The sequence below is a fragment of the Bos taurus genome, chromosome 19, assembly GCF_002263795.3.
Source record: "Bos taurus isolate L1 Dominette 01449 registration number 42190680 breed Hereford chromosome 19, ARS-UCD2.0, whole genome shotgun sequence".
Classification (NCBI taxonomy): Eukaryota; Metazoa; Chordata; class Mammalia; order Artiodactyla; family Bovidae; genus Bos; species Bos taurus.
In genome coordinates this window covers 26484278-26497194 of record NC_037346.1, presented here as the reverse complement: position 1 = coordinate 26497194, position 12917 = coordinate 26484278, and the positions used below count along the sequence as shown (strand labels likewise).

The 12917-nt window shown below is 62.8% G+C and overlaps 3 protein-coding genes across 33 annotated transcripts in view; 2 read left to right on the top strand and 1 right to left on the bottom strand.

Moving 5' to 3' along the window:
* MINK1 (misshapen like kinase 1) overlaps positions 1-7368 on the top strand; it is a 47060-nt gene extending 39692 nt beyond the window's left edge. For 2 of the 28 annotated variants that reach the window (XM_024980155.2, XM_024980145.2), the window contains 20 exons: positions 202-414; positions 582-755; positions 1114-1314; positions 1753-1838; positions 1993-2103; positions 2248-2360; positions 2513-2601; positions 2827-2850; positions 2951-3114; positions 3515-3617; positions 3705-3842; positions 4032-4140; positions 4482-4649; positions 4756-4899; positions 5073-5207; positions 5402-5502; positions 5585-5734; positions 5819-5978; positions 6065-6204; positions 6522-7368. In XM_024980155.2, coding sequence (XP_024835923.1) covers positions 202-414; positions 582-755; positions 1114-1314; positions 1753-1838; positions 1993-2103; positions 2248-2360; positions 2513-2601; positions 2827-2850; positions 2951-3114; positions 3515-3617; positions 3705-3842; positions 4032-4140; positions 4482-4649; positions 4756-4899; positions 5073-5207; positions 5402-5502; positions 5585-5734; positions 5819-5978; positions 6065-6204; positions 6522-6605 — 2607 coding nt within the window. In that variant the 3' untranslated portion in view covers positions 6606-7368. 28 annotated transcript variants of the gene reach the window in all.
* A 493-nt stretch (positions 7369-7861) lies between these two features.
* On the bottom strand, positions 7862-12452 carry CHRNE (cholinergic receptor nicotinic epsilon subunit). 3 transcript variants are annotated; one of them, NM_174272.2, is made up of 12 exons: positions 12379-12446; positions 11977-12119; positions 11814-11858; positions 11594-11703; positions 11296-11451; positions 10896-10996; positions 10317-10517; positions 10125-10239; positions 8715-8829; positions 8452-8638; positions 8261-8367; positions 7871-8143 (listed from the first exon to the last, which is right to left on the bottom strand). In NM_174272.2, exons 1-12 carry the CDS (start codon positions 12422-12424, stop codon positions 7994-7996), a joined length of 1476 nt encoding a protein of 491 aa, NP_776697.1. In that variant the 5' UTR covers positions 12425-12446; the 3' UTR covers positions 7871-7993. The 3 variants fall into 3 exon arrangements, with proteins under 3 accessions (XP_010814196.1, XP_015314095.1, NP_776697.1); XM_010815894.4 differs by having other exon boundaries at positions 7862-8143; positions 8261-8638; positions 12379-12452; XM_015458609.3 differs by lacking the exon at positions 8261-8367 and having other exon boundaries at positions 7862-8143; positions 12379-12452.
* C19H17orf107 (chromosome 19 C17orf107 homolog) lies at positions 8859-9955 on the top strand. 2 transcript variants are annotated; one of them, XM_005220168.5, is made up of 4 exons: positions 8859-9077; positions 9189-9389; positions 9490-9759; positions 9838-9955. In XM_005220168.5, the coding sequence occupies exons 1-4, from the start codon at positions 8874-8876 to the stop codon at positions 9934-9936; spliced, it is 774 nt and encodes a 257-aa protein (XP_005220225.1). In that variant the 5' UTR covers positions 8859-8873; the 3' UTR covers positions 9937-9955. The 2 variants fall into 2 exon arrangements, with proteins under 2 accessions (XP_005220225.1, NP_001139011.1); NM_001145539.1 differs by lacking the exon at positions 9838-9955 and having other exon boundaries at positions 9012-9077; positions 9490-9774.
* Positions 12453-12917: the final 465 nt, after the last annotated feature.

Here is a 12917-nt window from a genome sequence, read left to right as displayed (position 1 = left end):
GGTCCCCAGCTTCCCCCGGGAAGACGCGCATTCAGAGCATCTCCGCCGCAGTGGGACGGGAGCACTTCAGGGGAAGGGGTCACCCGGGCATCAAGGGAAGAGACCTCTCCTCTCTAGGCAGTTGGAGGAGAGCAAGGGCGTGCCTGCTCTGGCTTCCAGGGCCCACCCTGCTGAGCCCTCTCTCCCTACCCTTGGGCCCAGGAATACAAGCGGAAGCAGCTGGAGGAGCAACGGCAGTCCGAGCGCCTGCAGAGGCAGCTGCAGCAGGAGCACGCCTACCTCAAGTCCCTGCAGCAGCAGCAGCAACAGCAGCAGCTTCAGAAACAGCAGCAGATCCTGCCCGGGGACCGGAAGCCCCTGTATCACTACGGTCGGGGCATCAACCCTGCCGACAAGCCAGCCTGGGCCCGAGAGGTACTCAGCACCTCCTGTGCTGCCTGAGACTCCATCGGTCATTGCGCACGGGAGGCCCCGGGGAGGGGAAAGGGCAGGCAGTGCGTCTGGGTGGTGCTGGAGAGGTTGGGACGTGACTTGGAGAACAGGACAAAAGCCGTCCTGCTTGGCGTCCTGTCGCATCACAGGTGGAAGAGAGAACAAGGATGAACAAACAGCAGAACTCTCCCTTGGCCAAGAGCAAGCCAGGCAGCACAGGGCCTGAGCCCCCCATCCCCCAGGCCTCCCCCGGGCCCCCAGGACCCCTTTCCCAAACTCCTCCTATGCAGAGGCCGGTGGAGCCCCAGGAGGGACCGCACAAGGTGAGTCTCTCCCTGTTCCTGTCTTCACACACAGATATGGGGGTGGGGGGCGCCTCACGTGTACACACACACGCACATGCCCAGAGCCAGGGGCCACAGACCTCAGGACATGCGGGCAGAGAGACAGGCACGCATCTGTCTCTCTGTCTTACCTGTTCTTGGGCTCCAGGAGCCCCTTTCGATGAATAGTTGGAACTCAGAGGCTTGACCTGCCCCTTCTTCCCTGCCCAGGCCCCAGCTCCCAGGTGGGGGCGTGCCACAGAGCAGGCAGCCCACCCTCCCTGGTCTCTCCCCGCAGAGCCTGGTGGCACACCGGGTCCCACTGAAGCCATATGCAGCGCCTGTACCCCGCTCCCAGTCCCTGCAGGACCAACCCACCCGAAACCTGGCTGCCTTCCCCGCCTCCCACGACCCCGACCCCGCCGTGCCCGCACCCACCGCCACGCCGAGTGCCCGAGGAGCCGTCATCCGGCAGAACTCAGACCCCACTTCCGAAGGGCCTGGCCCCAGCCCGAATCCCCCAGCCTGGGTCCGGCCTGATAATGAGGCCCCTCCAAAGGTAAGGGCAGCCTCGCAGAGCCGGAAGAGGGCAGAGGAACGGGGGGGATAGAGTGGGAGTGGTCAGCGGGCGAGGTGGACGTGAGCTTGGGGGTCTGGAGGGAATAGAAGGGTGAGGAGTCCGGCCTGGCCCATCCCGCAGGGGTCACCCTGATGTCTGGGGGGCGGGCCGGCATGCGAGTGTGTCCAGGTGATTCCATGGTGCGTGTGGGAGCAGAAGAGGCCCCCGGGGTTCAGGGAGCACCAGGGGCAGACTTGCTGGCCAGATCCCAGCTCTGCTGTCTACCCGCCTCGTGAAACTTGGACAAAGGTCATCAGCTTCCCCAACCTAAGTCTGCTTCTCCATCAAGGTGGGGGGGCGCCCCTTCCAGGGTCTCAAAGAGGGGCCTGGTGTCTGCCATGCCATCATGGAGCCCTGACCCCTTCCTTCCCTCCTCAGGTGCCTCAGAGGACCTCATCAATCGCCACTGCCCTTAACACCAGTGGGGCCGGAGGGTCCCGGCCAGCGCAGGCGGTCCGTGCTAGGTAATGCCTGGCTGGGGGCGGGCGGCAGCCTAGGGCTCGGGGCGGGCGGCAGAGGGCAGTGTGCCAGGTTGCCCACTTAGGGGTGGGCGAGCCCCGCCCCAGTCACCTCAGCCCCCGCCCCGCCCCGCCCCGGCACCCTGTGCTCCCTCCACAGACCTCGCAGCAACTCCGCCTGGCAAATCTATCTGCAAAGGCGGGCAGAGCGGGGCAGCCCCAAGCCTCCAGGGCCCCCCGCTCCGCCCCCCGGCCCGCCCAACGCCTGTAGGTAATGGAGCTGTCCCCCCTGCTCCCTCCCACCTTCACTTCTGCCACCTGTACCCCCCTGGTGATGGCTCCCTCTGCGGTGCAGCTCAGCCTCCCGGGGCGCGGACACCCCATCACCCTGACCCTACCTCCACCCCTCCCACAGTAACCCCGACCTCAGGAGGAGCGACCCCGGCTGGGAGCGCTCAGACAGCGTCCTCCCGGCCTCTCATGGGCACCTCCCACAAGCCGGCTCGCTGGAGCGGAACCGGGTGGGAGGTACGTGAGCCCAGCCCCGGGCGCAGTCTCCCCAGGGTGGACCCCCACTTTGGCAGCTCTGGACTGGGCAGCATGGGCACCAGGCTGGACTTGAGGCCAGCCCCTGGGCCGGTGTCAGTGACCTCCTTTCTCCCCCACCCTGCCACATCTAGCCTCCTCCAAACTGGACAACTCCCCTGTGCTCTCCCCCGGAAACAAAACCAAGCCTGATGACCACCGCTCGCGGCCAGGCCGGCCCGCAGTAAGTCATCACATGGCCCCCTCCCATCTTCTCATGGTTTGTGACCTGGGGGCCACTGTGGAGCCTCTGGAGCCCCATAGAGCTGGGCGCCAGAGGCAGGGCCATCATTAGTCTGAGGCTGGAGGGTCTGTGGGCTAACAGGGTGGCACTTCCCAGTTACTAACCTTTCTTAACCTCTCTCCTGCCTCCTCTTGGCTGCCCTTCTTCCCCTGCGGCCCTTCCCAGAGCTATAAGCGAGCCATTGGTGAGGTTAGTGAGCAGGGCTGCGGGCAGCCCCTCCTGTTCCCTGCCTTTCTCAGGCCTCCATGGCACCCCTGTGTCCCCGCCTCACGCAGCTCCTCCTCCGCAGGATTTCGTCTTGCTGAAAGAGCGGACCCTGGACGAGGCCCCCCGGCCTCCCAAGAAGGCGATGGACTACTCATCGTCCAGCGAGGAGGTGGAGAGCAGCGAGGACGAGGAGGAGGAGAGCAACGGCGAGCCGTCAGAGGGGAGCAGGGACGCCCCTGGGGCCCGGTATGGGGGCGCCCCGGGCAGGGGCATGTCCCTGCCAGAGGCGCCTGAAAAACAGGTGTTAGGGGAGGGGGTGTTGGGTCAAGTTTGAGGGAAAGCAGTTCCCTTTTCCCCCCGAATGGGGCCTCAGCTGTCATTGCCGGCCCATTCTTCCTACCCTTCCGTAGAGCACGGTATTCAGACCTGGGGGCTGGTGTCCCCCGCTGTCCTTCACTGTCCTGTGAGATGAGCGCCTCTTCAGGACAGCCAGCGCTCCCCCAGTGTGGGGTGGGAGCTGCTGGGTGCCAGCAGACACTGCAGGTGCCTGTGCCCTGGCTCTCATCTGCTCCCTGTGGCACTCAGGTGGCACTTGGGTGGCAGGCAGGGCCCGGAGGGCCTCCTGACCTTCCTCTCTCCATAGCAGCGATGGAGACACAGACAGCGTCAGCACCATGGTGGTCCACGACGTGGAAGAGATAGCCGGGCCCCAGACCCCCTACGGGGGTGGCACCATGGTGGTCCAGCGAGTAAGTGCCCCTCCCCCCCCATTCTGCCCCAGCCTGCCCTGCTCCTCCTCAGCCCCAGCACTGGCCCCCTTCCGTTCGTTCCTTTAGACCCCCGAGGAGGAGCGCAGCCTGTTGCATGCCGACAGCAACGGCTACACAAACCTGCCAGACGTGGTCCAGCCCAGCCACTCGCCCACTGAGAGCAGCAAAGGTCAAAGCCCCCCCTTGAAGGATGGAGGCAGTGACGTAAGTGGGTGGTGGTGGCTCTACGGGGCGAGAAGAGATCACTGGCCATGGACAGGAGACGCAGGGGCGCTGGGGCACTGTGGTTGGCAAGGGGGAGCCCTGGGGAGCTGGTTGGCCAGGGTGCAACAGGAGGGGTGGGCCCGGGTTGGGGTCTGGCATATTTGCCTTACTGCCACCCCCACCCCACAGTACCAGTCTCGTGGGCTGGTAAAAGCCCCTGGCAAGAGCTCATTCACGATGTTTGTGGACCTGGGGATCTACCAGCCCGGAGGCAGTGGGGACACCATTCCCATTACAGGTGAGACAGGAGGCCTGGGGAGGGGTCGGGTGGCCTCTGATGACAGGCTTCACTGAGTGGTCACAGCCTCCCCTGTGGCCTGCACCTGCCCTGGCACGAAGGCAGTAAGGGCTTCTGGGGCCGCCTTGACCCAAGGCGGGGCAGAATGCTCAGAGGTGACCCAGGGACCTGCATGAGGGAGCGAGGGCTTTGCCAGGCCTTCTGGCCCTGTGTAGACTCCTCCAGGCACCTGGTCCATTCCCTAGTCTTTCCCTTTGGTTCGGAGTATCCTGGAGTATGGGATATAGTGAGACAGAGTGACAGGACTCAGCCCACTCCCTTCTCCTCTCCTCCTCCTGCAGCTCTGGTGGGTGGAGAGGGCAGCCGGCTCGATCAGCTACAGTACGACGTGAGGAAAGGCTCTGTAGTCAACGTGAACCCCACCAACACCCGGGCCCACAGCGAAACCCCCGAGATTCGGAAGTACAAGAAGCGGTTCAATTCTGAGATCCTCTGTGCGGCCCTTTGGGGTAAGCCAGGGTGGGGAAGGAAAAGAGGGGCCTGGTGTGCCCCCGTGCTCCCGGTCAGGCGAGGGCCTGGCTCTGCCTCTCATCTGCCCAAGGGCTCCTCTTGCAGGGGTCAACCTGCTGGTGGGCACGGAGAATGGGCTGATGTTGCTGGACCGCAGCGGGCAGGGCAAGGTGTATGGACTCATCGGCCGGCGGCGCTTCCAGCAAATGGACGTGCTGGAGGGACTCAACTTGCTCATCACCATCTCAGGTTGGGGGGAGGCGGTGGCCAGGAGGAGGGCTCAGTGCCTGGGGGGAGGGCTCAGTCCTGTTCCCCAGGACAGAACTGGAAGATGGGGGCCCCACTTTCTCACCCCTCGAGGTCCACGCAGGATGGTGGGGAGGTGGAAGCTGGGCCTTCAGCGAGGGTTCTCTGTTCCTCAGGGAAAAGGAACAAACTGCGGGTGTATTACCTGTCCTGGCTCCGGAACAAGATTCTGCACAATGACCCGGAAGTGGAGAAGAAGCAAGGCTGGACCACTGTGGGGGACATGGAGGGCTGCGGGCACTACCGCGTGGGTGAGGAGGTCACAACACAGCGGCCCGGGCACATTTGTTTATGAGAAGAGATAAAGAGACGGGGTCCTGGGCTGAGAAAGCCTTGAAGGCCAGAGATGGTGGGGGGGCCTGCAGCTGGGGATGTAGACAGACCCAGGGGAGGGGCTGCAGCCCAAGCAGGGAAAAGCCTGCATCCCCCCTTTTCCTGTCCCTAGTGAAATACGAACGCATCAAGTTCCTAGTCATCGCCCTGAAGAACTCTGTGGAGGTGTATGCCTGGGCCCCCAAACCTTACCACAAATTCATGGCTTTCAAGGTAACCCAAGCCTCAACCTCCATCACTGGTCCAAGGTCTGGCTCCTCTGCCCACACCCCCTGAGCCCTTTCTCCCCCCACAGTCCTTTGCTGACCTCCCGCACCGCCCTCTGCTGGTGGACCTGACCGTAGAGGAGGGCCAGCGGCTCAAGGTCATCTATGGCTCCAGCGCCGGCTTCCACGCTGTGGATGTGGACTCGGGGAACAGCTACGACATCTACATCCCTGTACATGTAAGCTTGGCAGGGCTGCGGGCGGAGTGGGGTCCCCGGCCTGGGCCCAGCCTTGGGGCCTCCCACCCACTTTCTCCTCCCCAGATCCAGAGCCAGATCACACCCCACGCCATCATCTTCCTCCCCAACACGGACGGCATGGAGATGCTGCTGTGCTATGAGGATGAGGGTGTCTACGTCAACACGTACGGCCGGATCATCAAGGACGTGGTGCTGCAGTGGGGAGAGATGCCCACCTCTGTGGGTGAGTGAGGGGCCCGCCCCCTGGCCTGTGTCCCCGAGCCAGCTGGGCTGTAGCCCACTTACCACCCCTCTCCGCTTCCCCCCAAGCCTACATCTGCTCCAACCAGATCATGGGCTGGGGAGAGAAAGCCATTGAGATCCGCTCCGTGGAGACGGGCCACCTGGATGGGGTCTTCATGCACAAACGAGCCCAGAGGCTCAAGTTCCTGTGTGAGCGGAACGACAAGGTGGGAGTAATAAGCCGCCCAGGCTCCTGCACAGCGTGGACCCCATCCCCACCCCTACTCCCACCCCTTCCTGGGCCCCTGGGCAGAGCTGGGGGCGGGGTGGTGATAGGTCTTTCTGAGAGGCAGCCTGCCTTTCCCCCACCTTCAGTGTCTAAGAAGTCTGGGCTCCTTCATGCTGCATGTTCCTGCCTTTTGGAGGGGAATGGGGGCACTCTGCGGGACTAAATCCTGCAGTTTCTCCTTCCTCCCAGTTGACTGAGGCACCTCCACCTTGGCTGCCCCACACACCCTGGTGACTTCTTCTCCTCCCTATCCAGGTATTTTTCGCCTCGGTCCGCTCCGGGGGCAGCAGCCAAGTTTACTTCATGACCTTGAACCGTAACTGCATCATGAACTGGTGACGGGGCCCTGGGCTGGGCTGGCCTCTGTGGACCAGCTCACCCCCCACAGCCAGACTCCCCGGCCGCCCTTCTCTTCCCTCCCTGGGCTTTTGCTTTTACTGGTTTGATTCACTGGAGCCTGCTGGGAACGTGACCTCTGACCCCTGATGCTTTTGTGATCACGTGACCATCCTTTTCCCCAACATGTTCTCTCCCCAGAACTGTGCTTGTCCCAACTTCCAGGGAGAGGCACAGCTTCCCCTTACCAGGAACTGAGTGGGCCTAGCCCCACCCCCCTTTCTCCACTTACAAGGAGAGTGCTTGGGGCTTGGACCCCATACCCCACTGCTGCTGACTTGGCAGGGCCCTGGGCCCCATCATTTGCACGTCAGGGGAGCCGGCTCCCCCCTTGAATGTACCAGACCCTGGGGGGGGTCACTGGGCCCTAGGTTTTAGGGGGGTCACCAGCCACTCCAGGGGCAGGGACCATTTCCTCATTTTCTGAAAGCACTTTAATGATTACCCTCCCCCCAAACCCCAGGGAATGGAGGGGGGACCCCGCCAGCCAAAACATTTACCCCTTTCCAACCCCCATCTCTTCTAGCCTCTGCCCTTCCCCGGTGGAGGGGGGAGCAGGGAGCTCTCACCCTCTCCCCCCCTTGCTTGCATCTGTATATAGTGTGAGCAGCAAGTAGCCCGCCCCCTCCCTGCCCCCACCCCTCCTCAATGTAGTGGCCTTGGAGATCTCGTTTGTTAATAAAGACAATTCAACCAGCTCCCACCACTTCAGGCCCTAGGTTACTCTGTTTTCTCTCATCACCCCGGGTTCTAGCCAGGGCCCACCAGCATGGCTGGGATGAAGGGGGTGGGAATCTGCAATCCCTGAATCTTAGTGGAGAGGGGGTGGATGGGCAGTGCTGGGCTAAGAGAACCTACAAGAAACAACTAAGGGAAGGCCCAGGCCTCCTCAGCCTTAAACCTGTGGACCTTGAGCTGAGACCATTTGGTTCCTACCTACTCCAGCCTGGCCAGGCCACAGAGGTGCCTGGCTTCAGCCTCTCAATGTGCAAGTGTTGGAAATGGGTCTCTCCTGTTTGGCTTTTGAGAGGATCACATGGGACTGGGGCCCAAGAAATACTGGGAGGTCAGGAAGACTGAAGTGAGAGTGTTTCTTGCTTTCTGGAGGGTTGACATGTGGGAGCCTGCCTGCACCATCTGCAGCTCTTTCTGATGCCAGCCAGGTGGCCGGACCCACACATGTGTGCACACGTGACTCCTTGTGAAGTTGAATACAGATTTATCATTGGCAGTGGGAAAGGATAGTAATAAAGCAGTGGTAGCAAGGTGTTTTTCAAATATCCTCCTGGAGACGGGTGGGAATTCTTGTCGGTGTGGCTGTGGCCTCAGGTCTACATACATGGCGGGTAGGGCAGCTGAGGCACTCGGTTGAAGTAGGCCCCGAGGAAGATGAGGCTGGAGCCCACGAGGAAGAGCACCAGAGCAGCCCAGAAGCAGATGCTGTCAAGGGCCTTCCCCATGCGCACCCAGTCGGACACCTCCTGGGGAAGGGGTGGGCACAAATTGAGTCCCTAAAAGCTGTAGGAGCCAGATGCGCAAGAGTCAGGGATGGCGGAGGGCCCCCAGCGCCTCACCCCACCTTGGTGCTCCCGCCCCACCTCGCCAGTGGCCTCCTGGTCCCGAGTGCTTGAAGCCACGAAGTTCACGGCATCCACACAGCAGCGGATCTCGGGGGCGGCAGCGCCCAGGTTCTGGCAGAGGGTAGCTGGTGGGGGCGACCCGGGGTGGGTGATCAAGAACCTAGCCCTTGAAGGCGCCCCCCTTGGCCCACTCGGGCCAGTCCGCTCACCCGTCCAGGTTCCGTGCCGGTGCCTCTGCTGCTCAAATACCAGTTCGCTCCGCGGCTTTTTCAGTATCAGCTCCTCCGCGCGGAGCAGGAGGCCCAGGGACGACGCCCTCCTTGGGGGCGAGGCAGCTCGGGGGATCTCGGGGGGCGCGCCGGAGCCCAGGAGCTGGGGTAGCAGCTCCAGCAACACCTGGGGGGGGGGGGGGCGGGGCGAGGTTAGCTTGAAGCCCCACCTCCTTCCCGAAGCCCACCCACCCGATGCTTACGTAGCGCAGTCGCGGGGACATGGCGTGAGTGGTGGGCGTCCGCAATGACACGTTGAGCACGATGACGCAATTCATGACAATGAGTGTGGCGACCACCATGACGAAAATGAGGTACCTGAGGAGCCCAGAGTTCGTGATGTCACAGCCTCCCTGCTGCCCATGAGCCACAGAGCGGCCACAGGTCCTCTGACCTCACAAACGCACCTCTCCGCAGGCGTGGAGCTGCTCCTGGCAGGGCCAGACGGTCCGCCCCCCGGCCCGGTCTTTCTCCCCGCCCTCGCACGGCCAGTGGCAACCATGAAGGGGACCCCCAGTTCCCTGGAAACCCTGCTGTGGGTCTACCACTTCCACAGCTCCACGGAGGTGCGCCTACACCCTCGAGACGCTCTGGGAAGGTTTCCAGCGCCCCCTGCCCCCCGCCCGGTGACCTCTGCCCTATGTCCCGATGACCCCGCTGCCCCTGTGCCTTTCCAGGTGGCCCTCCAGCCCCCGCTTCTGTCTTCCCTGGAGCTCGTTGCGGCCGCAGCCCATGAATATCTGGAGCAGAGGTTCAGAGAACTGAAGTCCCTGGAGCCTCGAGAGCCGGAGAACCCGCCTGCCCGGAAGCCCACCCTGGGGCTAGTGCTAAGAGAAGCCGCGGCCAGCGTAGTGAACTTCGGGGCCACCTTGTTAGAGGTGGGGCGCCGGGGAGCGGGGCGCAGAAGAGGGAGTCGGGAAAGGGGATCGAGGAGCAGAGACCTCTGCATCCCCACCAACTTCTGTATCCCCACGACAGATCTCAGCCCTGTGGGTGCAGCAGGAGCTACGGCGACTAGACGGCGGCCCGGGTCCGGGCCCAGACGCTGGGGATCCGGGTGGAGCCCTGGCCCGGGTAGCCCAGGCCGCGGGGCAGGGGGCTCTGCAAGTGGGGGCTGCAGCAGGCGCGAGCGCCCGGCTCCTGCTCCAGGGGGCCTGGCTATGCCTGTGTGGACGAGGTCTGCAGGGGTCAGCCTCATTCCTGCAACAGTGGCAACGCCATCTGGACCTCGGAACCCCTGGGGAACCGGTGAGTTCAAGATGAGGGGAGAGTTGGGGGCTAGAGGCGTCCCGGCTGGGTGGCACTGAGCCGGCCCACTCCCAGCAGAGATACTCCGGAGGCCTCAAGTTGGCGTCCAGCAGCACTGCAGAGGACGGAGGACCGAAGAACCCACCACGATCCCAGCCCCGCCCCACGTCCAAATAAAGCCCAGGTGGGGACCGTACAGTTAAGGCTACTCGGGAGTCCTTAAGTATTGGCCCTGCCCTCTCAACTGAGACCCCCCCCTGGCCCCGCCCCGTGCTCGTCTGGCCCCGCCCCGTGCTCGTCTGGCCCCGCCCTTCACGCTAGCCATGCCCCGCGCAGTCACCGCCGGGATCCTCTCCGTCCCTCACCTGCCCAACAGCGGCACGCTCAGAGATGTCTCTGGGGTTTTCTGGGCAATCAGGAACAAGAAGACGGTCTGGGCGAGCAGGACGTTGATGGAAACGGTGCATTTCTGGCCGCCGGCTGGAGGGAGTGCCTGGTGAGGACAGGCCCCGCCCCCCAGGAGGGGCCCCGGGTTTGGGGTCTGGGCGACTCCATACCCTGCGCGGGCAGGAAGTAGGCGAGCAGCACCAGGCCCGAGATGAGCACGCAGGGCACGATGATGTTAATAACGTAGAAGAGTGGCTTCCGGCGAATAATGAGCGAGTAGATGACGTCAGTTTCCCCTGGGCCACCCGCAGAGTCACCGTCGTGGCGGCGGATCACCCCGGGACAGAAGTCGATGGCCCACTCGCCGTTCTCTGCAGGACGGGAGGCGCGGTCAGTCAGCTCTCGGGGAATGTGGCGCCCTGCTCTGCTCTCCGTCCCCACATCTGACAGTGTGTGGGGGGGTGTGGGGGCCTGCAATTCCAGGCGAGGAGAGGATGAAAGCCATCTGGGCCAGGGCAGGTGGGCTGGTAATTGGGTCAGAAAGGGGCGTTCCCAGGGAGCTTACGGAACCACCACAAGGGAGGAAGGAGTACTAGGCCGACAATCAAGAATGATTTCAGGGAAGGTTCAAGTTAAAGCACGGTTGTCAGTCAGTCCCAGCATCGAGGGCCCAGGGCAACCCCACTGTGCAAGTCCCCTCTCGGGATCTGTCTAGAAGCGGGTTTTTCGGAGCAGGAGGGGGGCCTAACCAGTATAGGCCTCAGTATCGATATCGATCTTGCTGATGGTCTTGCCCTCGTCGTCCACCGCAAAGACAAACTCCACCTCTTCGGCATTGTACGTCTGGGAGCTGCGGAGCCAGGATCCCAACCCCGACCCCAGAGGCTGGGACCCGGGCCTCAGGCCCCGCCCTGGAAGCCGGGTTCTGGCCGGGGAATTACGCTCCGCCCGATCACCAAGCCCCGCCTCCAAGCCTGGGTTTCCACCCCTACTTCTCATCCACTAGAGCGCGCTATCGCCTTCGAATGCCTAGCCCCACCTCCAGCACAAGGCCCCGCCCCGGATTAGAGGTCTCCCCGCCCCCGCGCACCTGACCCCACCCCTTAATCCCTCAATTGTCCGGGCCTGCGAACAAGTAAGTCTTCCCACCGGAAAACGAGCGAGCAGTTCTGCCAGTCGAAAGGGAAGTAGGTGACCTCCACGGCGCAGGTACTGCGGTAGATGGCCGGGGGCAACCAGCTCAAGTAGCCGCCCTCAGAGACCAGCACATTGGCCTCGTAGGCCACCCCGAACTGGCCGTCGATACTGTGGGCTCCAGGAAACCGAGAGTTGGCCCAAATCTGCGGTTCCCTCACCCCCCAAGCAACACCCCTGCCCCAACCAGGTCCAGCCCAGCCTCCACCCCTCCCCAGACCTCGGCTTCGCTCCAGTCTGGCCCGGTCCTCACTTGTTTTCCAGCACAATCTCTGGCAGCCATACGAGTTCTGAAGGGACCCTCAGGGTTTCTACGCCCCCAAAGTCGCCCTTGCTGTAGTTGAGTCGGTAATCTTGCCAGTCCTAGGGGCGGGGGAGGGGACGGAAGGACGTGTGCCGCGCTGCCTGCGAGGCTTTTGGGAGAAAAGGGTCCCCTAAACCAGATCTCACGCTGTTCCCCAGCCTTGACTCACGATTCCAATCCAGACGCTGGTGGTGAGGGTCTCTTCTTTCTCGTTCTGCGGGCGGGAGATGAAGATGATGGGGGAGAGCTTTAGGAGAGAGTTGAGCGCTTGGGGCCAGAAGTGGGATCTTAGGCTCCGAGACGGCACTCGGGTGCCGGTGCGGGTACCTTACCAGGGAGATGAGGTTGGTCAGGGTGACTTTGAGGGAGATGGTGACAGTGTCCTCGGGCTCCTGCACTGGCCGGCGTCCTGGGTCATAGGTGTCGAAGAGGTAGTGGTAAAGGCGCAGCTCCTCATTCTTCCCCTCACCTCTGCCTGGGGATGGGGCCAAGCAGCAGGGTCAGGACCGGGAGAGTCTGGGGAGCCGCTCTGCTCTGCCTCCGGGTCTACAGGTCTCTGCTTCTCTGTATGTCTCTGAGGCTGTGTATTTTCCCATGTCTGTCTCCCGAACTAGTGATACTGTGCCTGGGGACCAAATATGTCTGTCTACATCTCAGTCGGTCTCTGTCCTGTCCCTTTATGTCAGTGTCCTGTGTGTGTGCGTCCCACCTCTTCCCCCGACCCTGGCCCATACCGAGGAGCTGCAAGAGGAGCAGGGCGCAGAGCAGAGCCCCTGCCATTCCGCTGTCTGGTCCCCCAGGTTATTCTGAGCTTTGGCAGGCTCAGACGGGGGCAGGCCAGGGTGCCTGAGTGAGGGGGAGGAGGGTGTTAGTTCCGGGCTCTGACTACCCCTACTGCAGCCAGGGACATCTTGGCTGCTTCCAGAGGCAGCTGCCCCATCCTGAGTTCCCTGCCCCCACCCCATCCCAGCCTTCTCTGCCTGGGCTTTGGCTAGCTGTCCAGCCCCAGCCCCGATCCTCTCATGACTGGAGCAGGCCCGATGCTGGTGGGCAGGTCCTTAAACACCTGGAACCACAAACCTGGCAGAGGGGGTGTGGAAGGTCCTGCTTTCAACACTGCACTGGTATCCTCTGAGTCAGCTGCCCTGTGCAGGTGACATCCCTTGCCTGCTACACTCAGCACCACCCATAACCCAACCAAGGTCACACAAATGCAGTTTCTGCCAGCAGAGTTCGGCAAAAGCAGAGTGTCCATAAAGATCTGGTAATGAGA